The 25,663-nt window shown below is 53.7% G+C and overlaps 8 protein-coding genes across 8 annotated transcripts; 4 read left to right on the top strand and 4 right to left on the bottom strand.

Annotated features, from left to right (window-relative positions):
* The first annotated feature begins 1,442 nt into the window (after window positions 1-1,442).
* On the top strand, window positions 1,443-3,060 carry PV07_02180 (uncharacterized protein). Its single transcript, XM_016388772.1, has 2 exons — window positions 1,443-1,969; window positions 2,118-3,060. The coding sequence occupies exons 1-2, from the start codon at window positions 1,679-1,681 to the stop codon at window positions 2,865-2,867; spliced, it is 1,041 nt and encodes a 346-aa protein (XP_016255700.1). The 5' UTR covers window positions 1,443-1,678; the 3' UTR covers window positions 2,868-3,060.
* A 141-nt stretch (window positions 3,061-3,201) lies between these two features.
* Window positions 3,202-4,086, top strand: PV07_02179 (uncharacterized protein). The gene is made up of 2 exons (XM_016388771.1): window positions 3,202-3,612; window positions 3,664-4,086. The coding sequence occupies exons 1-2, from the start codon at window positions 3,338-3,340 to the stop codon at window positions 3,944-3,946; spliced, it is 558 nt and encodes a 185-aa protein (XP_016255699.1). The 5' UTR covers window positions 3,202-3,337; the 3' UTR covers window positions 3,947-4,086.
* A 56-nt stretch (window positions 4,087-4,142) lies between these two features.
* PV07_02178 (uncharacterized protein) lies at window positions 4,143-5,592 on the top strand (the record flags this gene model as incomplete). The annotated part of the gene is made up of 1 exon (XM_016388770.1): window positions 4,143-5,592. The coding sequence occupies one exon, from the start codon at window positions 4,143-4,145 to the stop codon at window positions 5,454-5,456; it is 1,314 nt and encodes a 437-aa protein (XP_016255698.1). The 3' UTR covers window positions 5,457-5,592.
* Window positions 5,593-5,884: 292 nt separating this feature from the next.
* On the top strand, window positions 5,885-9,000 carry PV07_02177 (uncharacterized protein). The gene is made up of 3 exons (XM_016388769.1): window positions 5,885-6,990; window positions 7,046-8,148; window positions 8,204-9,000. Exons 1-3 carry the CDS (start codon window positions 6,615-6,617, stop codon window positions 8,330-8,332), a joined length of 1,608 nt encoding a protein of 535 aa, XP_016255697.1. The 5' UTR covers window positions 5,885-6,614; the 3' UTR covers window positions 8,333-9,000.
* A 6,962-nt stretch (window positions 9,001-15,962) lies between these two features.
* PV07_02176 (uncharacterized protein) lies at window positions 15,963-16,676 on the bottom strand (the record flags this gene model as incomplete). The annotated part of the gene is made up of 1 exon (XM_016388768.1): window positions 15,963-16,676. One exon carries the CDS (start codon window positions 16,674-16,676, stop codon window positions 15,963-15,965), a length of 714 nt encoding a protein of 237 aa, XP_016255696.1.
* Window positions 16,677-17,692: 1,016 nt separating this feature from the next.
* PV07_02175 (uncharacterized protein) lies at window positions 17,693-18,590 on the bottom strand. The gene has a single exon (XM_016388767.1). It carries the CDS (start codon window positions 18,510-18,512, stop codon window positions 17,712-17,714), a length of 801 nt encoding a protein of 266 aa, XP_016255695.1. The 5' UTR covers window positions 18,513-18,590; the 3' UTR covers window positions 17,693-17,711.
* A 713-nt stretch (window positions 18,591-19,303) lies between these two features.
* Window positions 19,304-23,374, bottom strand: PV07_02174 (uncharacterized protein; the record flags this gene model as incomplete). The annotated part of the gene is made up of 1 exon (XM_016388766.1): window positions 19,304-23,374. One exon carries the CDS (start codon window positions 23,372-23,374, stop codon window positions 19,304-19,306), a length of 4,071 nt encoding a protein of 1,356 aa, XP_016255694.1.
* A 916-nt stretch (window positions 23,375-24,290) lies between these two features.
* On the bottom strand, window positions 24,291-25,588 carry PV07_02173 (deoxyhypusine synthase; the record flags this gene model as incomplete). Its single annotated transcript, XM_016388765.1, has 5 exons — window positions 24,291-24,351; window positions 24,414-24,427; window positions 24,489-24,516; window positions 24,574-25,328; window positions 25,379-25,588. The coding sequence occupies 5 exons, from the start codon at window positions 25,586-25,588 to the stop codon at window positions 24,291-24,293; spliced, it is 1,068 nt and encodes a 355-aa protein (XP_016255693.1).
* Between the last annotated feature and the right edge of the window lie 75 nt (window positions 25,589-25,663).

Here is a 25,663-nt window from a genome sequence, read left to right as displayed (position 1 = left end):
ATCATTCCGCTCAGGTTGAGAATTCAAGGTCATAATAAGGGCGATTGAGCAGATCAGCGCATTCACAAGTTTCCCTGGTAGTACGGCCTTGCAAGGCTGAGTCAACATCGCGAGGCTGTGCGTGATTAGTCATGTCTTGGCACAAATCTTGGCACCCACGAAAAATGCGCCCGCTCCCTGCATCTCCATTCGGGCCGTCAATTTTCGAGCCTGACTTCCCAAACGTCTCCTTCAACTGCAAACAAGTCTCCCGTACGATTCGACTCTCCCCGACCACGAATGTCCGATCACTGACTTGCCCGCAGAACGTCTTGTCTGATAAGCCGCCAAAATGACGAAGGGAACGAGTTCATTCGGAAAGAGTGAGGAACCATCCACAACCTCCTGCTGGAATTGCAGAACACTTTGAAAAGTCGGTATTCTGACGGAAGACCGTGATTAGGACATAACAAGACGCATACCCTGTGCCGGAGGTACGTCTTCTTTCTCTCTCCCTTGTGCTGATCTAGCCTTGCTGTTGGCAGGATGATGAAAGTAGCGATTGAGCCAGTGGGCTGACTTGATTCGGTTGTTACAGATGCGGTCGTCGAAGCTTGCACATCCAAAAACACACCTGCGCGAACTGCGGAGTACGTCAAAAACCCTTCACTTTACTCGTCGCTCCATCACACTATCTCCCCAAAGCGATCCGCGGCCGTTGAACCTTTGGACAAAACAAATGCGGAAGATGTTGGGGACTCGGTGACTGACTGTGCGCGATAGTATCCTGCTGCTAAGACCCGCAAATACGAGTGGAGTGAGAAGGCCAAGAGACGCAAGACCACCGGCACTGGTAGAATGAGGTCTTTGAAGCTGGTCGCTCGGTAAGGACTCCTACGATCCCTTTATGTGTCAGTGGTTTTGCGAAAGGAGGTAGACTATGATTTAAAGCGGAGAGCGCGAAAATGAAAGCACCGCAAGCGATGTTGTTGAATTGCGTGTGGATTGACAGGCCAGGCCGGGATGAATGTTGTTCGAAAATCAGCACTGGGACTAACAAGGTCTTGTAACTATAGGAAATCAACCAACGCATTCCGGACCGGCGCGCCTAAAGGTGCTCGTGGACCCGCAAAGGCATGATTGGAGTGACGGGATGATGTGTGAAGGGTCTTCATGATTTCGCATTGAAATACATTAAGACGTGGTGGTTCACCGGAGAGAAACGCCATGCGACGACATCAGGAGCATATGGCCATTGTGCGACTCGATAACTGGAGGCAAGGATGGCTTGTGAACAGAGAGTGTTAGCGGCAGGAGGAATTCAGGGCGTCGCTCTCCTCGTCATATTCATGGGGGCGCAATCAGATGCGGTAGCCTCGAGTGGTTCAGGTACCAGAAAATCGTAGGGCAACTTTGTCTTGCTTTTCCAGCATAAGGACTCGATGCGAAGAAGCCCAAGAATCAAAAACTTTACCATTGAAACGACTTTTCTTCATTTCCCTTGTACTCTGTCTATCCTTCTCAGCTGTGATAATGTGAGAAAGTCTCGCCACTCACCTGACTGCATGAAATCTTCATCGTCGCGAGTTTTGTATGCTCATAATAGACATCTTAACGCCGGGAAACCCCTACTTCCCATAATCCATTGGATGGAGAAGAAAACATAACAGTCTCTTTTTTTTCACCACGTCCACAGAAAATGCCGCCGGCAATCCCCTCTCCATTGGCGAGCTACATCCAGTCCTCCCTCTCCTCCTCCAACCCGCACAGTCAAACCCTCATCACCTCCGTTCTCAGCACGCCTTCGCCCTGGCTGGTTCTGCGGCTCGTCTACGCGGCCTTGTACGGCGTTGAGGACGACATCAAGGACGATGGCAGAGACGCAGGGAGACCTGAGAGAACCGCATCGGCGGCGTCGCCGGCGGGGCGTGTTGTCCTTGCGAGTTTTCTGCGGCCTTTGAGTCTGTGGGTTGAGTTGGGGAAGAAGATTGTAGGTTGCCTCCTGCTCGTCGGTTCGCATTTTGCGATCTTTCCAAGTCTTTCTTTGTCATAATCTCTGTCCTCTAGTCGTTCTGCTTGTGTCGTCTTTTAGGGCAATCTCAATACGCATGCGACTTCCATGCTGACTGCTCCGGCAGGGTTTGGATATCCAGTCTCTGCTCCGGAGCAAGAAAATTGTCTATGTCGACGGGTTAACTTACGCACCTTCGTCCCCTATATCGATATCGGGAGGTGGAGGAGGAGACCCGGCTCCTTCACTAACGACGAGGCTGAAGTCGCTGGCATTTAACGATGTGCAGGACGCATTGGATTCGGCATTAAAGAGCATCTCTACGACTATCTCTACCCCAGCATCCACGTCGAGTCCAACATCCGGAACGCCAACACCACGAATACCCTCAACGTCCATGCAGCCAACACAAGGCATCGAAGGCCCAAAGCCATTCATTTTCCTGGACGGTGTAGATTTTCTCGTCGCCAGCCAACCTTTCCTTTCAACTACTTCCGTGCAGGCATTCCTGGCCTCTCTCCGAACTCAATCCCAATCTCTGTTCCTTAGCTGCAACGCCGACACCCCGTTGCTACACATCGCCACATCCGCAAACGAAGAAGGGCTGCCGTTGGAGCGTAACCAGGCACATCTCGTCACTGCCATGGCGCATCAAAGCCGCTGGGTGTTGCAGCTCAGAGGACTGGACACGGGCAGTGCGAGGGATGTGTCGGGCGTGATCAGGGCAAGTAAGGGAGGTGGCTATGAAAGCAATGAGGATGAACTCGGGGATTCGAGCCGCTCAAGAGTCGGAACCGCCAATGAACTGGATGATGCCGAATGGTTATATCAGGTCAAAGGGGACGGGTCGGTCAGGGTTTGGGGTCGTGGCGAATGAATCCTCATGGTCGGCGTGTGCTTTGATCTATCTAAAGCCGTGGTGGCATTTTCGGACCTACAAACCTGGTGTTATACAACGTCTCGTCGCACGCCTTTTTGATATCGTTGAGCTCCATCGCTTCCCAGAGGCATGCTCTCGATGTTCTGCCCCTTTACCCTGACAATCTAGATGTAGATTTTGTGAAGATGCGAATCATTTTGGTTCTTCGGAAGATTCCTGATGTTCTATAGTCGGAAGCAATTCCGCTCTCGGTCTCAACAGGCTATGAGCCGTACAATGATGCCATCTTCGCTGACGTCTCCTCATGCATTTTCTCGGCCGACAGCAGCATTTCCTTTCAGGAAGTATGGACGGCTCTGATGTTGACGGGATTTCTACGATCATGCCTCAGAGTAGATAATCTTTAGGAGTTGCTGATTCTCCCTGGTAAAGCCCTCACTTCAGACTACCGCCTGCTTCAGCGAAGAATGTCGGACCCTTTTTGGTACACTTTTCCCTCTCCCCTGGAAGGTTATCAGGGTCTCCCGCCACTCCCGGAGGAGTTAAATGAGGATGGCAAGTCCTTCAAGAACCCTCAGACGGGCTCGCTGAGCGAAAGCTACCAGAAATTCACCTCCGGTATCAGTAATGACCGGCGAGGTGGTTTTGATGTCCACATCTACTACCACCTCAACAGCGATGAACAGAAGGAGTACGCCCGCGCGCTTTGGGAGAGGATTCGAAGGGAATTCCCGGAGTTGAGGTAAGTCGCTTGATCGTCTGGTCGCGATGCCATGCTCATCAGGCACGTCAGGATCTATCGATTCTGGGATCGTCCGGTTGGACCACATACAATGGCCATGTTCGAAGTCAACATCTTCACACCAGCGCAATTTGGAGCCTTCATTCCATGGCTGATCATCAATCGAGGGCCGCTGTCTGCTCTTGTCCATCCCAATCATGACGATGGCGATGCATTGAGGGATCATAGTCAAAGAGCGACGTGGCTGGGAGAGCGCGTGCCGCTTGATTTGGGCATGTTGAAGAAGTTCGTGGACAAAAGGACAAGTGAGCGAGTAAATGGGAAGACAGGGTAGAAGCTGCGTGTGAGTGTGAGTGCAGGAGAATTGTGTGGATGGTGTATTTTAGATACCAGACGCTTACCTTCTTCCTCTTCTTCTGGCATGCGCTTGTCTTAGCTGGAGAGCACTCTATGTTCACCGGCGTTCAATTTACCTCCACTTTTGTTTGTCAGACGGTTTGTCCTTTTGTCGCGAACCGTTGCATCATTCAATGTCGAGCAACCGCCTACCTCACGTCACGCGTGAAGGCAGTCTCGTCGGTGCCAGGCTTGGTACATTTCCCAATGTGTTCTTGAAGCGAGAGGCTCTCTTTCCCACAACAGTCATCGAACCGCCTCATCCTAGCAGCTCTCCGAGCCCTCCGACGTCTGGACTTGCCGATTTGATCGAAGACGCCGATGTCATGTTTTCTCGTACCTCACAATCATCAACCAGGAAGGCGCCGCCGGAATTGGAAGAGATGACTCTAAATGATTGGGGTCGATACTTTCCCCGCCGAGGACAAGGCGCAGAGACGTCCGAGTCCGAGTTCGAGCCCAGAGAAGAAGACGACGAAGAAGATGAAGAGGAGACTGTACAGCCCCGACCTTCAAAATACGATGTGAAACCACCTGCGAGACCTTCAACGCAACGTTCCGCCATCGTGACCCCTACGCGTTCCACTCCTCAATCCACAGGCAAAAGCCCCGGAAGCCGCAGCGCACAACAGTCGACACCTGTGAAAGCAAGATCTTCAACGTCTACACCTCATGGCTCAATCAAGTCCCTGTCCCAGGGTTGGAGTCGAGGCCGGATTCGGCAGGCAGTTAGTCCAGAGCGCCCGCCCTCTGAAGAACTAACCACCGACTGGAAAGATGACCATGATGGAAAGGCGAATGCGGAGAATACCGAAGTCCCCGGTATTGCTGAACGAAATCTCCGGAAGAGGACCCTCAAACAAACATACCCCTACAAATTTGACAAGCATCGACACCAACTGTCACGAAAGACTGGCCACAAAGCCAACTCCAAGAAGGTGGAAAGCGCAGTCAAAGAAGAGATCGGCGTGAGCGAAAAACAAATGACACCAAGCAAGCATCGAGGATCGAGTAGTAAATCTGCCAAAGATTCGACTCCAAGACACAAAACCGGTCACAAACGTTATCGGTCTGGCTCTGGCTGCTCGTTCGCAACCTTGGTAGATACTGATCGTGGAAATATCTTTGACCCGGCGAGGACTACGCTGCGGGTGCGGTTAGACAGCTTTCCCGGTGGCGCAGCGACTCTGATCACGCTCAGCGAATGCAGGGACAATGACAAGTTGATTGATTTCATTCTGAGGAGCTGGGAATGGAAATTCAAGGGCGCCGGCTTCTCCCACGCCGTCGCATCGTTTCCGTGGTTGACTCAACAATCAGATATTCTCCTTCGCCCAGGCTTGACCGAGAGTTTCCACGGCATGGTGACGGAGATTGAAAATGCACCCATCTGGGCAGAGGGGCCTGAGGCAAGATGCGATGTTGAGGTGACCGCTTACCTGCAGTAACGGGGGGTTGTGATTGATGTAGTTTAGCAGGATGGGAATCACCGAGCTAGGCAAGATGCCTACACCAAGACAGGAGGGCGAAAGGACACTACTCATACCCTTAAGGAGGAGAAAATGAAGCAGAGGACAATGGCACAAGGATCTGCCCAGGGGGCACGCTGTTTAACAAACTCTGACCTTTTAGTTAATGGGCTAGTGTAGCAGAAAACATGAAACGAGCAAAGCTTTGTGCCTTATCCTCGCCTGCTGTTGGCCAGCAGCCAATGCCGCACCGTCGCTAAGGCCTCTATCGCCAGTCGGCTTTCGAGCTGGCTGCTAGGGACCACTTGGTGAGGAAGCCCCTGAATACTCCCCGGTGAGAAGACGAGATCGGTAGCGAGGGCAGGGCACAAGAGATGAGGACGAAACGAAAGAAAGAACTCTTGATCTTCTTTTTTCGTCTATCTCTGACACCGTTTCTGACTGCCACTGACTTCTTCTCGAAACGGTCGTTCTCCCTTCTGCCACGCCCACCACGTTGCGGATTGACGCATGCGGCACAATTTGACTTCTGAGCGACCCGCTGTCAAGTGCGCCTCTAACGCAGGTTCAAGTGGCTCAGTTGCAGTAGTCGACGTCGCTGCTCTGGAGTTCGGCGCCCTGCAATTACCCCATATTCTGTTCTCGAGCAAGCTGAACGGGCTTCAACGGTCGCAGGTGACTTGTATCCCGTTTCCCTCGGCGGACCTCGACATTTGCCATCAACGACAACCCTCGTCGGGCCTGCTACCATCGAGACATCAATTCCTCGATCGTCGTCCGCTCACTTAGCCCCGTCCAACGCGATTGGAATTTCACTTCGCTCTCTTCTTTGTGCAACCTCTGTCACCAAAGTGGCCTGTCGAACTTTGCATCTGCGCTGGCCGCCCCCTGGTTCATTGTGTCGAATCGAATCAAGTCCTCACTACGGCCTGCATCTCCCTCTGATCCTCCACGAATGATCAATCGCCCATCCAGCAGCAAGCAGCAGGCACTTTCCTCCAACAGCTCAAATCACCAACCCATTCTCCTCACGTCAGCGTCCGCGCCTGCCTCCAAGCCGTCCACCTCGCACGTACTCCGAATTGGCTCGCCGGCAACAACCCCTCTCCGATAGCTGATCTGAGATCCTCCGACGCCATGACTTCTCCTGCTCCTCTCGCTCGCAATGAGTCCCAGGCCTCCAGTCGTCGAAGTACCAGTCTCGGCTCTCGCCTGTTTCGATCAAAGAGCGGCGAAGCGCTAGGTGATCGCAAGACCTCTGGGAGCCGTCTGAAAAAGAAGCAGCAAGAGATGGATGAAGCTGCAAAGGTCACACAGTCGCCTCCTCGCCTGCCAAATTACAATCCACAGCCTTTGGGCATTCAATCATTTGGTGGTGAAAACTACAACCCCCAGACCGCGTCCAGAGAGCAAACAAATGGCGCAAAGAACACTCCCCCCGTCCCTCCTTTGCCCGGAAACTTGGAAAAGGAGGCTGTTGATCCATATGCGAGGACTGAGAGCATGACCCACCGTAAGTTGAGTTGCGATCGCGAGATATCACGACAAGGCTGACTCATTCCCGTTAGGTGGTCGATACTCCTATGCGAATTCGACTGTCTCTACCATCAACTCTCCCCGGAGAGTTCGCCGTCGCAAAGATCCCACCCCTTACAACGTCCTCATCATCGGTGCTAGAAATGTCGGCAAAACCTCTTTCCTTAATTTCCTAAAGAGCTCGCTTGCGCTGCCGGCAAAAAAACAACCGAGTCGAGCTCCGGATGGCGACACACCTCCCTCGTCTGCAAGAGCAAACCCCAACTTCGTCCACCACTATCAAGAGATCGAGGTCGATGGGGAGCGAATTGGCTTGACATTGTGGGACTCTCAAGGCTTGGACAAGGGCGTTGTTGACCTTCAGCTGAGAGACATGAGCAATTTTGTCGAAAGCAAATTCGACGATACCTTTCTGGAAGAGATGAAGGTCGTTCGCGCCCCAGGCGTCCGCGATACTCACATTCATTGCGTCTTCTTTGTTCTTGACCCTGCCCGGCTGGACGCCAACATCAACGCTGGCCAAGGTGTCACCAACGGGGTCGAAGCCACGCGAATTGGCAAGCCATCTCGTATTGTCGGCGCTCTCGACGAAGACTTTGACATTCAAGTCATGAGGACCTTGGCCAGTAAAACCACCGTCATCCCAGTCATCAGCAAGGCGGACACCATCACCACAGCGCACATGGCGTTTCTGAAGCAAAAAGTCAGCCGGAGTCTGAAGAAGGCTGGTCTTGATCCATTGGAAGCCTTGAGTTTTGATGCCGAAGACGAGGATGACGAACGTCTGGACGAGCGCGACGAAGATGAAAATAGCAGCGCTGCAGACTCGGAAGATCAGGCTTCAGCCCGGAGCGAGGATTCTGATGCGAATCGAGACCCGGGCACCACGAAACGGCCGGGCAACCACAAGCGCCATATTTCCACCGAGGATGCTGTGCTTGACAGTGGCTATGCCCCATGGTCGATCCTCAGCCCAGACAAATATTCTCTCGAAGCAAAGGATGGCCCAGTTGGACGGCATTTTCCTTGGGGGTTTGCCGACCCGTACAATCCCAACCATTGTGACTTTGTGAAGTTGAAAGAAGCTGTATTTGGGGAGTGGCGATCTGAGTTGCGAGAGGCCAGTCGCGAAGTGGTAAGTCTCATATATATGTCTCCCGTGTCTGAGGCTCTGACTAACAGTGCTTCAGTTCTACGAACGCTGGAGGACGAACCGTCTCAATCGCCGAACTCTGCCAGCCAACGCGACCAATGGTCTACCATCTGGACCTAGACAGAGCAGCGGGATCCCCATTCCCCTCCAACCCCGTGTGCGATAAGTCTCGAGGTATTCTGTACAATAAATGTACAACAGATTTCAAAATTACTGACCAACATCGATCGAGTTGAAGATGATAACCGGTTGGCAGTGTTGATCTGCATGGTATTGAAACATGTTCAAAAAAATCAGAGCGCGAAGTAAATCGACTGTGGAAATTGAGTGACTGTGAAGGAAAGTGGAAAGGGAGGCGGTTTCTTTCCCAGGGGCATGGAATGTTGCGCGTGGGTGGCCCGTTTGTCGACTTTTATCCGTCCCTTGCCTTGCATTACAGTGCCCTGGTTTTTGAACGACCTGACACGAGTCATGACACAACACCTTTTTTCTCTTCTTGGAGAGCATGACCCTGGTTCTTGCGAGGGCAGAACGCAGGCCAAGTCGGGCATGTTCAATCATGTTTCCTTTGTTGAGTTTTGGACGTGGAGCTTGCAACAAGACGGCGAGCGAGCGAGCGAGCGTTGAGCGTTGAGCGTCATGCGCGCTGGAACTGAGCTGAGCTTGGTGTTGCGGAATGATGGGAGCCCTTGATTTGGTGCGGGAGCTGAAATTGTAGCGAGCAGAGTTATCCACAAATACCCCCTTTTTCCCTTTTTTCTTTAAAAACCAACCGTAACCTCGTTTACTCTATATAGAAAAGATGGCCACATGCGCTCTAGGGTCTTTGCCTCCTCCGACTGCCTCTTGCCGTTCATTATTGCGACCAACCTCTGGACCTGTGCCTTTTCGTCCGTACCTGTTCGGTCCAGCCACCCTCAGTAGAACCACCGATACTCGGGCGCGGCTGGCCCGTCGCGCAACAGCTCGGTCGGGACGTCCCTGGCGCGGACTGTCTTCCCGCCGTCCCTCACGGCGCGCAGGTTGCGTCGCCTGTTGTCGAGGATCATCCAGCCGCCGAGGAGGAGGGTGAGGGCGCAGCCGACGGCGCCGAACGTCGCGGTCGTGATGAGCGCGGGGAGGTACTTTGGCCGGTCTTTGTTCTGGAAGATGTTTGAACTGGAGAGCGGCGAAAGGGGGGGGAGAAGAGTCAGTTACATGGTTCGCGGAAGAGAACAGTATTAGATGGTGATGAATTGGGTATATGTACATACCTGACGACACCCATCAGATTGGCCACGGGGACGCCCACGCTGGTCAACATGACGCGCTTGTTCTCGTCGGCGATGTTGTTGTTGTACCACACGTCCAGAATCACGCTGGGCGCGCTCGTGCCCCAGGTCATCATGAAGCAGGCAAAGTAGGCCGTGTGGAGCTGGGTGTCGAGGTCGACGGCCGCGAAGATGATGAAGCCGATGCAGGTGAAGGTGAACCCGAGCGCGACGAAGGGGAAGCGCCAGCGCGTCCAGTCCGACGCAAACGCCAGGGCCAGTAGCATGGCGGCGCCCGTGATGTTGGGCGCCACGGTGTATAGGTTCGTCTTGACGGTCGAGTAGCCGAGCTGGTTGACGATGACGGGCAGGAACAGCGTGACCGACTGCAGGGGCACGCCCAGGCAGATCTCGATCGCCAGGATGACCCAGCTGGTCGGGTGCTTGAAGATGGCCAGCGCGGAGCGGATGTCGAAGCGCTCGTTCACCACCGCCGACGAGTCGACCTGGATGCGGTAGAAGGCCAGCCGCTTCTCCTCCTCGGTCAGGAACTTGGCCGACTGCGCGTTGTACGGCAGCACCCAGAAGGCGAAGAGCGAGAAGAGCATGCTGCATGCCCCCTCGATGACGAACAGGTATCGCCAATTGGCGAGCGCGGTCGAGTGGATCTGGAACACGCCGAAGGAGAGCAGGCCGCCAAACGCAGACGCGATGTTGGAGGCCGCGTAGAAGATGGCCAGGCGGCGGGCGAGTTCGCCGCGGCGGTAGAACACTGGGAATGAATGTGAGTCGGTGGCTGGACAGAAGTGCTGGTGATAGGACTCTTACAGGTCTGGTAGAAGATGATGCTGGGGAAGAACCCTCCTTCGGCCTGGTTTTGAGGTGAATTGGCATTTATTTCAGAACATTTTGACCCTCCAATATCAACCGGCGGGAAGAGAGCCACGGAAGAAGGGTACTTACCATGCCCAAGAACCATCGACACGCAAAGAGGCCGCCGAAGTTCTTCACGGCGACCGTCATGAGCGTGCTGAAGCCGAAACACAGCATCATCAGCGGGAGGGTGCGACTGGGGCCGAATCGTTTGCTGGCCATGCCGACGATCGGGCCCGCGAGCACATAGGGGACGAAGAAGATGGACAGGATCAGGTTGTAGTCCTCCCCCTTCATGTGGAGCGTCTTTTCGAGCCCGGCAGTCTTTGCATTGCCGAGGTTCGATTTGTCCTACGCATGCATCTATTCATCAGGAATCAAGATCTCCGGGAGACACCTCTCAGAAACGAGGGGGGTAAATCACTCACCAGGGCATTGAAGAGATACATGATGGCCAACGTGGGCAAGATGCGCAGGTCGAACTTCCACACCAGCCGTCTCTCCGCGGCTGGGTCAATGGCCTCACTTGCTGAGATGGCTTGGCCTTCTCCGAGTGAAGTGACGGGTATAACGCCATCGTCCGTGATGGACACTTTCTTGTCGTCCTTGAGGGTGAGCATGCCGTGGCCGCTGCTGGGTTGGGTGTCCATTGCCGGTCGAGATGTCCGACGTAATGAACAGAAAGACGGTCGATGAGCCCGAGGAGTCTGGTCAGGACAGCGGTGCAAGACTACCTGTGGACTCTTTTTCTTTCCCGCCTGCTGATCGTCGAGGGGATGTTAACAAACCTGAGAGACTCGGCGTGCTGTCCGGCCACGGAAAAGAGTCACGAGCAGCATCATAATATAAAGCCAGTTGAACCTGGGGGGCGTTTTTCGCCGACTAATGACTGCTTTGCCCGTGGACCTTTGAAAGCCAGAGATAAGGCGCCATCAAAGACCGAGCCCATCATATCGAGAGGGGACAATTGATGCCACTGTGGGCGCCCCCTTGCTGGAAAAGAGCAGCAAAAGGTGCAGATGCAACCCAGAGCCGGACCATCCCTGAGGATTTTAGACCATGTTCGCCCAGAATCCGTGGATGCATGCTTGCAGATCGTTGTTGCTTCTTGGTGCAGCCGAGAGGTGTGAGCGGGTGGTAGATAAGAAGATTGCAACATGCCAGGATGTTGTTATCGCTGCTGCTGCCCCTGGACGGTGGAATCCCTTCCCGCTGTGGACTTCTCCGTAGTAGCATCACCCATGGGCAGTCGAAGCCAATCAAGCGGTAATGATCGACTGGTGTGCCGGAGGTCGGTAGATCTGGGGTTGCGGAGATCGACTATAATGTCGCTGATGGCGAGGAACTTGGCTGGTTGTCCCAGGACGGAGCACAGTACCAGCATAGGAAGCACCGTCGTCGGCCTCGGCCGCCATCCGGATCCAGTCTTGAACTTGTCGTCCCTTAGGATCGGAAGGTGGACTGCAGCAAAGAGAGCACAGCACATCAATCCACAGGTACATGTACTCCATCAAGGTCTACAACTGCAATGGACCTCCACGAACCGGGCATCTCCCTTCAAGGCAACCAATATGCCTGATCTCAGTCTCATTAATGGCGATACCAACGCAAATGTCAACTCTGGAGGGATGGTTTCTCGGAAACTCCTCAACTGAGTAGTCATGTCGATCCATTCGCCCTAGAGCTGATCGCTTTCTGCATAAAGACCCCCAGAATCCCGTCGCTTCTCGATTGCTCTCCCACCCATTCCTGCACTTCGCTCGGAAACGGGACTGGATCGCGGTAGAACAAGCGACTGGTAGAGGCCTCGACACAGCATCCATTCTTGACCTGTCCATCTTGACCATCACTCAGCCCGTCCTGGATAATCTGCCCTCCTACGTCGATAAGTTCTTCAAACGCCCGCAGAATGGTCTCTAGGGGAGTGAAGTTCTCTTCGGGCCATTGCTCGAGGATGGGCTGGGGGATGATGTTAGTCTTTGTGGTGCCGGGCATGATCGCGTTCAGGGTGATGCCCTCGTCTTCGAACAATGTCGGGGCCGCTGCTCGGACCAGCCCCACGCATCCGTGCTTCGCTGCTGTGTATCGGCAGGATGTAGAACGGGTACTGGGCAGCCATGGAAGCGGTGATGACCATCTTGGGGTGGAAGTCCTGCAACGCGGCGACCCCGATGGCGGCGTCTCCCCCGTGAATCCCAATGTCGTCCATGGCCGTGGCAGTCTGCCGGCTGAGGAGGTTCCGCGTCATCCTGGTGAAGTGGACAAAGAGCTTCAGTCCATAGAATGCCGCCTTCAAGTCGACGTCTAGGCAGCTGAGATCGGGCTCGACGGGGTCTTCTTTCTCGACCGTCTTGGAATCTCCCAGCCAACTTAGCAGTGGCTGGCGGTCTGGTATCCCGGCATTGTTGGCGAAGAAGTCGATACGTCCCTCGGACCATACGAATGCCCTCTTGAACAGCTCTAACTGGTCTGAAAACTTGGAGACATCGGCCCGTACGAAAATATGACGATCTTGTTCCAGCGTCGACTTGGTGGCTTCATACCCTACTTCGTTGATGTCCGCCAGCACAACCCTCCACTCTTCTTTGCTAGTATCTGCTTTGGCCAACAGGTGACGTGTAAGAGCGAGCCCAATCCCAGAGACTGCACCAGTAACAATGGCGGTCTTCACGACGGAGGGCTTGTCAATCATGTTGGCAGCTGTTGCAGATGTGCGAGGCTTGAATGCTATGGGACAATCCTGTTGATATATATTGCCGATTTTGCAGACACTTGTTCTCTCAGGACGAGACTCGATGGAAGTAGAGCTGAAATCTGCTCTACCACTCTCGCGATGCGATCCCTCTCCATAAGGACCAGGCGTAAGGTCAATTAATTCGCATGATGTAACATTGATATGCTCGGTCGCCGAACTCGGGAAATACATGGCAGGCATGACGGCCACGAGTCTTGTGGTCGCCTTGAGCCAACCAGAAGAGATGGTATTACTGACAAACGGCCGCTGAGGTCTCGCTACTCCAGACGAGCGACATGGAAGGGCCAGCAGCATATGAAGATATTACTGTCCACTCCTGGCCTCACTCGGAGAGAGAGCATGGAGTCGTCCAATCGGAAGATTGGATTCAAAGCCACGGGTCAGCTGTCCAATGGGAATAGTGCTTGGCCTCTTCGGGCTGGCCAATGAGAAATACATACGGCATTTTAGGGGTTTGATCGAGGACAGAGTCAAATGCGGCTGCGCTTTTGAATTGCGAGCCTGGCCCAGGGATTCTGGGGTCACAAGAAATATGGATTGAATCTCTTTGATGCAGCAGCGTCAGTGGTTTGCTTATGAACTCGTTGGAAGACTCTGGGGTGATGAATTCCTTCTTCAACCATCCCCGTCCATTGCTGTGCCTGACTATGTCTCGTCCTTGGGGGTAGGCAATGCATTGCCCAGGTGTGACCTGTGTCTGGACACGACTGTTCCCTCATTCTGTCGCAAAAGTGCAACGCAATTGCCGTCCTGGGCTTTGGCTACCATCCACCATGAAAGAAGACGTGTGGTAACACAAAGGAACGACTCGAGGACAGTAAGCAACTGGAGGATGAACGCACCGGAAACTCCGCTAATTGTGCGTATGTATGGACCTAGCGACGCCCATCGTCGGTCCGTCCGTGCCTGCGTTCCTTTCCATCCAACTCGATTGCCACCCCATGCATGCCATGACAAACCATACTTTACCTTGCGCACACATCACTTCAGTCCCAAGTCCCCTTCGATGATCTTTGGCAGCTGCGTCTTGACATGCTCTACGGTGGCCTCGACGCCTCTCTCAGCCTGCATGTCCTGAGGCACGACATAGCATCGCAGGCCCGGCGCGGCGGTCCTGGCGATCCTCTTGATCTCGGCGCTTTGATCCGGCGACCATATCGAAGCACAGACCTGCATTGAATTCCAACCACGTTAGTTTAGCACGCGAGACAGGTCTTGTGGAGTTGGGTCCCTTTGATGGTGGTGGTGGTGGTGGTGGTATTGAAAGAGAGATATGCTGGCCTGGGGGTGTACATACCAGGATGTCAGGTCTATACAGCGACACGAGCGGCTCCACTTCGTCAATCCCTGGAGGCAGATACATGCATCGTCAGCTCCCAGCAGGGAATAGGAGAGCTCAGTCTTAGTCACTGATACAGGTATCGCCCATAGAAATAAGAATCTGATAGAGCAGGGAATTGACATACTCGCAGCGTTGACGCAGTGGATGATGATATACCGGTCCCTGACGTCCTCGGCGATTTTCCTCGCCATTCGGCTTGCGCGTTCGGGCGCCGTGCTGACTGTGATTAACTTGTAGGGTTTCGGGGAGGGCATCGTGTACCGGGGATATTGTAGTGGCAAGATGCGAATGCGATTAAAAAGTTGACACGGGAGATGGGGGTTGCACTCTTGTGCCACACAAAAGAGACCAATGCTCTCCTCTCCCACAGAGTAAAAACCGGACGGATAAGAACGTCAGTGAGCACAACAAACAGTCTCGTCCAAGTATATCTCTGAGAAGGGATGTTTTAAAGTAAACGAAGACATCTGAGTTCATGAAGCGGTGCTACGCAGGTGGCGGTAGCTGGTCTTTTGGCACATGACGGAAGGATACACCCTCCCTAGCAACCTTTAATTGGGGCGATTCATCGTAGATCAGCATAGACGCGGCTTGGATGCCTGACGATGATGGAGATAGAAAGGATCGAGGAACCGAGGGCACATGCCAGAATCCCTGTTCCATCAGCATGGGAATTTCAAAACCCCTCAGCTCAGCTGAGGATCGTTTAGGGAGCATCGCGGGGCCGGTTTGGCCAGACACGAGATTGGCGAGAAGGTACTGTACGAGGACTGATGTTCGCACAAGCCCCTCAGCATCTCGGACCAACGTCCCTTCGCACAGCTGACGCGTATGTCTATCTCTCTCTTTTGGCGAGAATCCGAGAGAACGGAGAGCCCATATGGCCGAGATTCCGAAGATCGACTCCAAGCGCCGCACCTCCGTCGACGAGAACTCTTTTCAGACGGCGAATTTCTCCAGAGAGCGGTTCAGGAGGACCCTGGGAGGAGGGCAGTGCTGTAATTACTTCCTCCCGCTCTTCTTTTCGATCTAGTCTCCTCGAAGGATTCTTCCCTTACATTAACCTTCCCCTAGGTAAGTGACGCATTGCCGCCGTTGCGATGATCCGTCCCTGGTTGCGCCACGGAGACGATCCCCCCTCGATTCCGGCGAAGTAAAGTCCCTGGAGCCCCATTCCTTGACTAGGACCCGACAGGTTCAGTAGAGGCCTCTTTGTAAGGAGGAGATTGAAAGATGCCCAAGCTACAACGATGGCACGCCGAGATCTTGACGAAAAGCCAGCGCGGGAGAGGATATGGGAGATTCAATGTCGTGAGAGGTAAGCTGTCAAAAAGCAAGTCCCACGGTGGATTGGTAGAATGTCTTGACCAAAGCAGCTCTAAATAATGTTTGAAAACTACTTGCGGCACATGTTATCTGCTTCAGCACCTTTGAAGACCCGAGCCAGCTTCCATCGAAATTCACACATTCCCCCAATCGTCTGACTCCCAGCAAAGCATTTTTTTCCTAGAGAAATTAATCCAGCCTCAGGTTACTCCGGCACCCTGCACCGCCTCGCGCATTTGTGATCAAGTCATTAATAGGGTGGTCGAAACCCGCTTGCCGCCCGTTGATGCGCGTCTCGCTCACTTGGGGCGGGCCCAAACCGCTTGTCGCACCGCCAGGACCAGTACTTGGACAGGGCGTAGTAGATGTAGTTGTCGACGTTGTTGAGGGTCGCCGGGTAAATCTGGTCCCAGCTGCCGTAGATGTCCTTGATCTGCCTGGCTCGGTATGCACCGTATCCGTCGGGGGGGTTCGGGCCGGCGTAGTCCTCGATCGCTCTCCAGCCCAACCTGGTCACCCGGATGAAGTAGTACCAGTCCGGGACGTGGATGTAGAGCCACCCCCAGTGGAAGTATTCGTGCAGGATGATGGAGCCCACGGTCTTCATCCAGTCGGAATCAAAGTCGCCGAGATTGTCGCAGGAATAGCCCGGGCGAGGCCGGCCTTGGTTGTCCCTCGCCCACGCGGTGTGTGGTGGATTTGCAATGTCCTCGATGGACGGCCAGTCGAATGCGATGTCGCAGAGGTAGATGTTAGCCCTGCCGTGGTCGTTGTCCTCGCTCATCCAAGCGTTGGCCCTGCCGTCGCACAACCCCCCGTTTACCGGCGACAGGCTGTCTCCCATGTAGAGCGCCGAATCGACAAACCGTGGATTCAGTTCTGCGTTGGCGTTGGTGAGGACGGACACGAGCGACTGTTCGGTGATGACTTCGTCCAACCGTATGTTTGCAAAGGTCCGAAACATGTTCTTCACAAAGTCCGCATCCTCGCGCCGGAAGTAGCGCAAGAAGGCCTGTTGACGGGACTGCGGTCAGCGTCGAGAACTACCAGGTACCAAATGATAGCTCGAGTGTGTATCTGGGCAACGTACCTCTTCACATGGACTGAATGTCAACGCGACCACCCTCGCGATGTGGAGTGCATCCTCCAGCCCTTCTCTCACCCTTGCGATTTGCGCGGCAGGGGCATCGACGACATGCTATATCATCGGCGCCGCCGCCTGGCATAACGCCCCATTCAGAACAAGGAAATGAAGCAGGAAAAGCAGCTGAAGGGCGAGACTGGCGCGCATTGTCTCAGCACCGATGGCGGCTGTCTTGTTGTCGGCTCCGAGCGTCGGGCTGTGGATGAAAAGGGCTGTGGCAACTAGGGCTGGTCTGCAAAGGCTGAACATACAGCTCATGAGCCAGAGAAGGTCGTGAGAAGACGCGACACCCACGTTAAATAGCCCTCAGCCATCCTTCTTCGGCCCAGGTGTGTCGTCGTGACTGATGAAATTCACTGTTCGCGCTACACCATGTGCCGCCAAGTGATATGCCATACAGCGCCGGGCCAGCCGCTGTGCGGTTGCTGCAAGAGTCACACATTGTGATCAGAGAATTTTGGAGAGTTTGGTTTGAGTGAAGTGTGATGCTTGGAAGTTGGACGTTGCCGGATAGGCCCCCATTTGCTAGCTCCATATGCTCAGCCTTGCCTGCGCCTGATGCCACTGTCAGCCTTCAGTACGCGGATACTTATATATACATAGGAGAGCCTTAGGAGGATGAAATGAATGCCAGAGAAAAGGACGGCGATCATTCTGCTTCCGAGGGTGACCTTCTCAAAGCCTGTGCGTGAAGTTTGACACCAAAGAAAGAACCGTGGATCTTCACTGCACAAACTGCGCTCTTCCAGGCTGTCTCGGATTGTGAAAACAAAGAGCATTGTATGCCACCCAGGTCTAAGCGGGGCCACACTGTTTCAAAGAGCTGAGATTCTTGCCCGACAGCAAAAGTACTATCTACCCCACAAATCTGGCTGTGGCGTCCAAAACAAACTGCACCGTCTCCTCTGGCCTGCTCAGCATGGGTGAATGACTGCTTTCAATCTCTCGCAAGGTGACATCAGCTCCTGCGTCCTTTGCCATCTGCACAAACATTCTCTGCGCTTCCACCGGCAATGCCTTGTCGTCCTTGGTGGCAAGATACCACGATGGCACATCCTTCCACCCGGGGTAGGTATGCTCACCACCTTCCGTCAGCGTCTTCAGCGAGTGCTTGGTGAGCTTGTTGGCCCACTCCTTGCCCTCCTCTTCCGGCAAGTCGTGGTAAAAGAGCTGGCGTGTGTCGACGAGAATCTCGACAAAGCCGGTCTCCTGGTTGAGGTTCCACTCCGGGGGCGCTTGGCCTCCGAGGCCCTCGATGAAAGATTTTGCAGGCGTGACAAAGCCCGTTGCCATCATGATGAGGCCAATGACATGACCCGAGGCCTTGTCCTCCGCTGAAGAGGACGATGAGGATGCAGCATCCGGTTTTCCTTTGGGGAGTGCGAGACCCTTCATGGCGCTTTCGCCCACGACGCCCCCATAGGAGTGCACGACAACCACGACATCTCGTCCCTGTGACGTCTCGGCGACCAGGACGTCTCTGACGGCCTCGATATCACCGAGAAGAGTGGCGGCGGGGTCGGATTGGGTCGACGGCAAGGTCACCGCTATGCATTTGTAGTGATGTTGGGTTTCGAGGATTGTAGAGATCTTGCTCCACGTCTCGGCTCGGTGCCATGCTCCAGGCACAAAGACTAGTGTCGGCTTGGAAGACATGGTGGTGACTCTTATCAAGAGATTGTGCACTGCTTCAGATTGTGTCAGTCGGCTCGACAAGGAGTAAGGATCACAAAGTCAAGAGAGGAAGAAAATGCCTTGGGTTTTTGAGGCTGTCGAAGCCTCTTTTTAAACCAGAGTATTTGTTTGCTCCAGCAACTAATAGGCCACCTCCAAAGTCCTTTTAGGAATCTTTTGGCGTATAGACCCAAGATCCATCACCTGCAGGTGGATGTACCCACTCTGGACCTTCCTAAAAGATACCATGCAAGGCCTTGGGACGCATAAAAAAGAGCGGAACGAGATTTCCCGCGAGGCTTTTGTCTTGCCGACTCCATCTCGCCTCCAGTTGGTTCCTGCATATCAACCGAGGGGAGAAGAACCAATGAAGCAGCAGCAGAGGGGCGAGCGAAGCAGGTCTAGGAAAGTCCAGAATACGAGATGGATCTGCCCGACAGGGGGCTTTCAATCAATCAAGAATGGCCTGTGGAGTTGCCGTCAATTCGTGATATGTATTGTATGTCTGTCTTCATCAATTTGCTCGTGGTCCATCCATCTGATCGTCGCGCCCGGCCAGTCACCATCATCGCGAATGCGCCGGGTTCCATGCTAAATGTTAACCATACCTAAATACAGAATCGCGTACGCCAAATCAAATCACGCAGCCATGATCCATGTCCAGAATATCCTTTGCTTTCTTCGCCCGCGCCACAAGCACACCGATCCCTGATAAAACGCCCGCTTGCTTCAACCCCTCCACGCAAAATCATCTCTCAGTAAACGGCACTTCCTCAAGCTCGGAACATCTTGACCACTTGCTTCACCGCCTTTCTGCAAATAGGGCACAGCTCACACTGCTTCGCACATTCGACACAAGCGCACACGTGCCCACAGTCAAAGAACAACGCATCAATCTCGTTGCCGTAGCAGATCTGGCACAGGTCCGCCTGCTCGTCCGCAACCTGCCAGTACGTGGTACCCATTCCCCACCGCTTGCCGTTCTCAAAGCCGCCAACGTACTTATTCCTGGTTCGGGCTTCCACAAAAGTCCCTTGGCCGTGGCGCTCATCCTGGTACCATTCACCTTCGTAGGTGTCGCCATTGTAGTACGTCATTTTGCCTCCTTTGCCGCATTTGACGTTACACACCAGGGGTCCTTCGTAGGTGTTACCCGTGGAGCTGATACTGAAGCACTTTGTCCCATGGCAGAGCCCATTGACCAGGGGTCCTTTGTAGTAGTCGGTGCCAAAATCCGCGAGCTCGACAGGCTCGGTGGTCGTCTTGGAATGGACTGGATGCCGTCGCTCAACCATCCGCAAGTAGTGGGATAATTCGTGAGGGGTGGCGAACTTGCCCTCCTTCTCAAGCTCCTTCACGCGAGTTTCGGAAACGGGCTCGTAAACAACAAGATCACACCCATTGACAAATCTGGGATCCGAAAATGTGTCCTCGGGCCCTACAATGGTCCCATCGACGGTTGAATGGCGACGCCAGGCAATAAAGTTCTTGTTCGGCGCATAACTGAAGCGCCTCTGCACAAAGTCTCTCACATTTTCCTCTGAACGGGCAAAGAAGGTTGCTTGGACACGGAAAGTCTGCTTGTCAACGTCGAATACTTGCAGGAAGCCATAAACGTTATCAACAGGCCCTTGTTTTTCAGGCGGCGGTGACGAAGACTGCGATGACTCGCCAGATTGCGAGGCTGAATGTTCGGTGGAAACAGATCCCGAGTTCATAACAAAATCCATGGCTTCAGCGTCTCCAGAAATGACAGCGGCAATCAGGGATTCTTCAGCCCGAGACAATGTCGAGACTCCGGTTGCTGAAGTGAATAGAGTCTCATTGCTGACAGGTGGAGCCACCACGTCTTCATGTGCGGCCGCGTCAATGAGATGACCATGAGGCCCATTCGCAGTCAGGCTTTCTTCGGCGGTCGGAGGTGGGACCTCAAGCTGCATGGGAGTATCTGGGTCGTTGATTTCCACGGCCACGGCGGACGGTTGCTGTCTGTTATTCGAGATGCGATCAATGTCGGCAGCAACAGCAGCTCGAATTGAAGCTTGTTCGGCGTCGGGAGCAGCAATCTGCTCTTCGTTGCCGTTGGTGACACTTGCCGCCAGCGATGCCTCACTTCTGGAGTGTAACAGATCCGCATCCAGTTCGACGCGTGTTCTATCTGGCTCACCGAACAATTCAAGCTCATCCTTGCTGAGCACTGACATCCACAAGCATAATGGCTGGCCTATGGCTCTGCCGTCGCCTACAGTATCTGTCAGGGCAACGTGGACCATTTGTGCAGTTGCGTAATGACCAATGCCAGTGTAACCCATCCGGAAAAGTCGGACCGTTTGAGGATCACTAATTCCCAGCTTTCCAGCTAGGCGCTGCCTGAGATCCTGATATGTTGCATCTTTGGGCGAGGTCAAGAGGTGGAACAGCCCTTTGTGTCGAGACTGTTGTTTGATGTTGTACATGTCCAGTAACCCTTCCCTTCCGATTATGCCTTCATCAGAGTAGACTTCAACACTGATTTCTTCCAAGTCCGCGTCCTTGGAGTCTTCAGCAAAGTTTCCATGCGCTTCCTGATATGAAGAATCAAGGTAGGGTGCAAGCCACTTCGGAAGCTGATACGGTTCCAGACCTTCAGGCAAATATTGGGGCAAGCAGGCCGTCTTGATGTACATCGCCATGTAAGCAGTTGTTCGCGCCGAGTTGAAATCCTTCAGGGCTTGTCCTTCAAGTCCTTCAAATGCTTGGACGACTTTTCTGTTGTAAGAGAACACCTGGTTACCATCCCCATCCTCAAAAGCTAGCCACATCGTGTTTGGCCCCTTCGGTCGCAAGACAGTATAAAACTTCCCCGAGTTCCTTACACCGGCATGGACCATGAATCCATAGAGAGTGTACTTGACACCTCCTACGTCGGTGCTGAATTCCGAAACGTCAATCTCGTCGTTCAAGATCACACGGTCGTAAAGCAGCTTCCATTCTCGTGTTGTCTTGTCAAACTTGTCCCGTGCTAGCATCAGAGGCAAAAAGTCCGGGAGACATCCTTTGAAATTCACTTCCCGTAGAACACGATTGAGCGTTTGCTGGATGTCGAGCACGTTCTCCACCGGCAATGGTGGTAGTGAGATTGGACCGCTTGGACCGTCAAAGATTGCTTTCAACGCTCTCAAGCTTTCTTGATCGTCGTCCAGCTCAAGTTCGATCGTCCTTCGAAAGGCTTCCCAGAAGGTTTTGACGTCAGTATAATCTTCTCCAAAGTCTCTCATGGCCTGGATCGCAGGATACAGGTCCACGTAAGTTTCACGTTCTTTCCTTGAAGCTCGCATCAAAAAGAGTATCATTTGGAGCTGAGCGATGAACGGCCTCGGTCGAATTTGAGAGTTGTGCCGCCAGCCTCCCGCGTCAACGTGCTGCAGCAGTTTGCGGAAAGGGGCCAAAAGAAGCCATGCGGTCATCCCAGCCACGGCAGGGCTGTGATAGAGCGGAGGAGTTCCCATCGGGAAATACCCTGCAAGCGACTTCGAGTCCCAGTGCGGTTCGGCTTCGGAGCTACGCCACCACAAGGCCTTTGTCGGGTCATCGAAGATGCGGATGTAGGCGTCAATGGCAATGGTGTCATTCTGCAAGAGCGGTGCTCTTTGCAAGTGTTGTCGAATGTGCGCATCCCTCCAAGGCCCTGCAACACTTGACCAACCCCAGTCGTCCACGTATTTGGAGAATTGTCCTTCGGTGGAGGCATATGCACAAGTGCGTGGCTCCTCAGGGTTGTACATCACCACTCCAAGCTGCGCAGACAGTCGCCAATTTTCGTCCCCTGGTTCTGGAGGACTTTGGACATCAAGCACCTCATCATGGCCAGGACCTTCAGCGCCGGGATTTGCTTCCTCTGAAGGTGGTTGACAGTCTTGATTTTGGACAACTGAAGGGGCGGTGGATGCAGTTGAAGAACGGTCATCCTTTTTTGCTGTCCTTTCAGCTTTGAGGATCATAGCTGGGACGGCCCCATTGCCGAAGTCCGCATCTGGAGGGCCCTCGAACAATGAAAAGGTGCTTTCAGAGGGCTTCGTGTCTGGCTTTGGAGGTCGTCTGCTGCATTTAATGTAAGCGCTGTATGATGATGATGTATGGCCTCGCGGGTAGAATTTGATTTGCCAATAGTTCCCATCCACAACAGCGGGGGGTGACACCATGACTCTGGCGTGGTTCGGTCTATCCTTGGTTCCTCTAACTCCCTTGATGACCCAGCTGAGGCGCAGCTTCTTGACTGGACGCACGTCTGGGACGTCCATGTCTGAATAGATGCGCTTCTCGACACTAGGGATGTCCAGTGCGCTCAGCTCTGTGCCTCTAGATTCTCTCAGTCTCAGCTCTTCCATCTCCTCCTCAGTCGGCTTTGACCAGTCCTCTTCAAAGACTGTCCATTCGGGAGCGTTATTACGCGGCTCGGGCGGGGGAGGAGGTGTTGAGCTTGACTCCTGACTCGGGATTTCCGCAACCACTGTAGTAGTTCCCTCTTCCTCAGAAACCACCGGCTCCGGAATTACGACACTTTCCAACACCTCCACTGGAGGCTCTTCTCCAGCAGTATTCGCTGACTCTTGCGGTCGAGATTCGGGTTCTGCAGGGGGGACATCCGCCATTTCCGCGTCCGGCACTTCGGGTGAGGATGGAGGTAGATCAAGGTGAGGGTGCGGAGAGCTGGAGGAGAGAGGTTCGTGAGACTCAGGTCCGGGCATGGTTGGTGTCTGCGGGTGGTGGCTCGGTTCAAGTTCTGCACTGAATGCGGAGTTCAATGTATGAGGCGGATGGGGAGGGGCCTGGATAAAGACGGGCGAAGTGCTCTGGGAGGCCATGACTCCGGCAGAAGTACCAGGAACTGATCTGTAGCAAAGAAAAGCAGTGAAAAAGGAAGGGTAAGGCGGTGAATGCTTGAGTGCGGATTGTATATCAGAGTGAGATTGTTTGCTTCACCAAAGAAGTACGAACACCACGTCACATTTTCAAAGAACCGGCAATGGTCTTTGGAGAAGACAAGAATGACAACGTTGATTCCAGGGTGAGCAGGGAGCTTTTGTGTGCGCGAAAGGCTTCCGACTTTTGCAATCCAGAGGGTGCATTTATGCAGGAGTATGTAGAACCGGTAAGTGGCAGGCAACGAACGAAGTCCCAGGCATCGGCGTGGAGGCTTAGCTATTGGACGGCGCCGACAGGCTCCAGCACTTGGATCCCCCCGGTTCCAGTCGCCGCATGCATCGCCAGGCTACTAGGCCTACCTAGGCCTACGCTGTCCGGGCTGTTTAACGCTCTCCCCCCCACGTAATGACTCCCCAGCTGTCGCCACCCGCCTTTGGGCCGCAAAGCCTAGCTAATTAGTGAGGCTCAGCCATTTAGTCCTTTGCAGGTGTCTGACTCTCTGCAAACCAGCCATACTCATCGTTGACTGGGAGCACTGGCGATGTGGCCCCGTCTCCATCCAACATCCATTGGCTCGTGAGACGGTCAATGTGATCTGTCTGCTGCCACCAGTAATCCTTCATCCTTTTAAAACCTGCCATTTTCTCAACTCTCAGCCTGACTCACTTCGCCAGTCAGAAGTCAGCGGGTTTGAGGATCCCCAACCGTCACACCACGCTGGTCTCCCCACTCTTTCATCACTTTGGTGTGGGCATGAGGCTGTCTGCCTTGGCCATGTGAATTGAGGGGAGATATCAGCGCTTTCTGCACTGTTCGAGCAGCCTCAGCTTCCAACTCCCTTTGACCACTTGCGCGTCATGGTCTTGGTTCTGGTTTGGCAAAGGTCCCGGCCACAATCAAGGGGAAGCTTATTGTACTGAGATATCCGTTAGCTGAGATCACCGTCGACTACAGTCTTGAATAATGACAGTCGCTCACGCTTCAACATAGACCTATTCGTTGCTTTGTTAGTCTCCTACATCCACCGAGTTGGGGTTTCTATTCTTTCCATACCTTAACACTGTCCCCGTCGGCTTTGATCCTAGTTTTCGGTCAGTTTCAGTTGAAGATACAGGCACAGGGCATGGAGAAGCCTTACTTGCCCCAACTCACTGCCTCATCCGGACGGGCACCAGCATCGCTCCCATCGAACTCCTGTGCAGTGTTAACGTAGACCGCACTTTCGGCGCCATTCCGCATTAGACACGCATTGGCTATGTGGTGCTTGACGACTCCGCCTCCCAAGATAATCATGCCTGCTCGTTTCGCCCGCACGGCAATCGTGTTGATTTTCCGAATGTCCTTGGCTATGTCGATGCCCAGATGCAAGGGGGAGGCTTTGAAAGAATGGAAATAGATCATGTCTCCGAGACTGCCATCCGTCAAGGCCGGACAAAACACCGGAATGTCGTTCTTGTATGCCCAATAGTAAACCGATGATTCATCATTGATCTCTTTGCCTAGGCGATGGATGATGGTGCTGGGAGTCCACAAGAACCGTTCTCCAGACCTGGCGAACTCCTCTTCCTGTTCCGCCAGCATTTTGTCTAGGATGGGTATGATCCAGTCCTCGAAGGAGCAATAGTTGTTGTTGGGAACGATGAGGTTACCGATGCGGTTCAGTCCTTTGGCTCGTAGGGCAGCCCCAGAGGCAGAAAAGGAGCCCAAGTACGTGGGAGCCAAACACTTGATGAAGTCTTCCTCAACTCCCCCAGCGGTGGTGACAATGGCCGAGACGTGGCGATGCTGCACCAGGTAGCGAAATGTGTCGCGCAGGCCTGATGATATCATGTTGGAGGTGTAACCCAGAAAAATGGTGGTTTTCTCGCCCGACTCGGGATCTCTCCATGATCTCTGAAAGTGTCAGAACTGCTTCTCAACGGGCTTTTTAACCAGCGACAGACCATGTCATTGATGATGCGGATGGCATCGCCTATGGAACTGGATTGGAAACCTTGTCCAGTGAGTTGGTCGACAAAATTCGAGATAATAGTCCGTTGTTCGTCCGGCAAGGACATCCAGTCGATGCCTTTGACCTGTCGGGACTCCTCAGGAACAGGCTCGGAGGCTACTAAGACGGCATCGGTGGCTTTAGCAGGTGGTGCGGAACCCATGGTCAACTCTGAACCTATTCTTCTAGTGATTGGCAAGTATTGTAGAAGATAAAGGCAGATTCTGCACCGTGTAAA

The sequence above is a fragment of the Cladophialophora immunda genome, assembly GCF_000835495.1.
Source record: "Cladophialophora immunda strain CBS 83496 unplaced genomic scaffold supercont1.1, whole genome shotgun sequence".
In the NCBI taxonomy this organism is placed as follows: domain Eukaryota; kingdom Fungi; phylum Ascomycota; class Eurotiomycetes; order Chaetothyriales; family Herpotrichiellaceae; genus Cladophialophora; species Cladophialophora immunda.
Note: the sequence above shows the minus strand (reverse complement) of the source record. Positions and strands in the feature narration are given on the sequence as shown.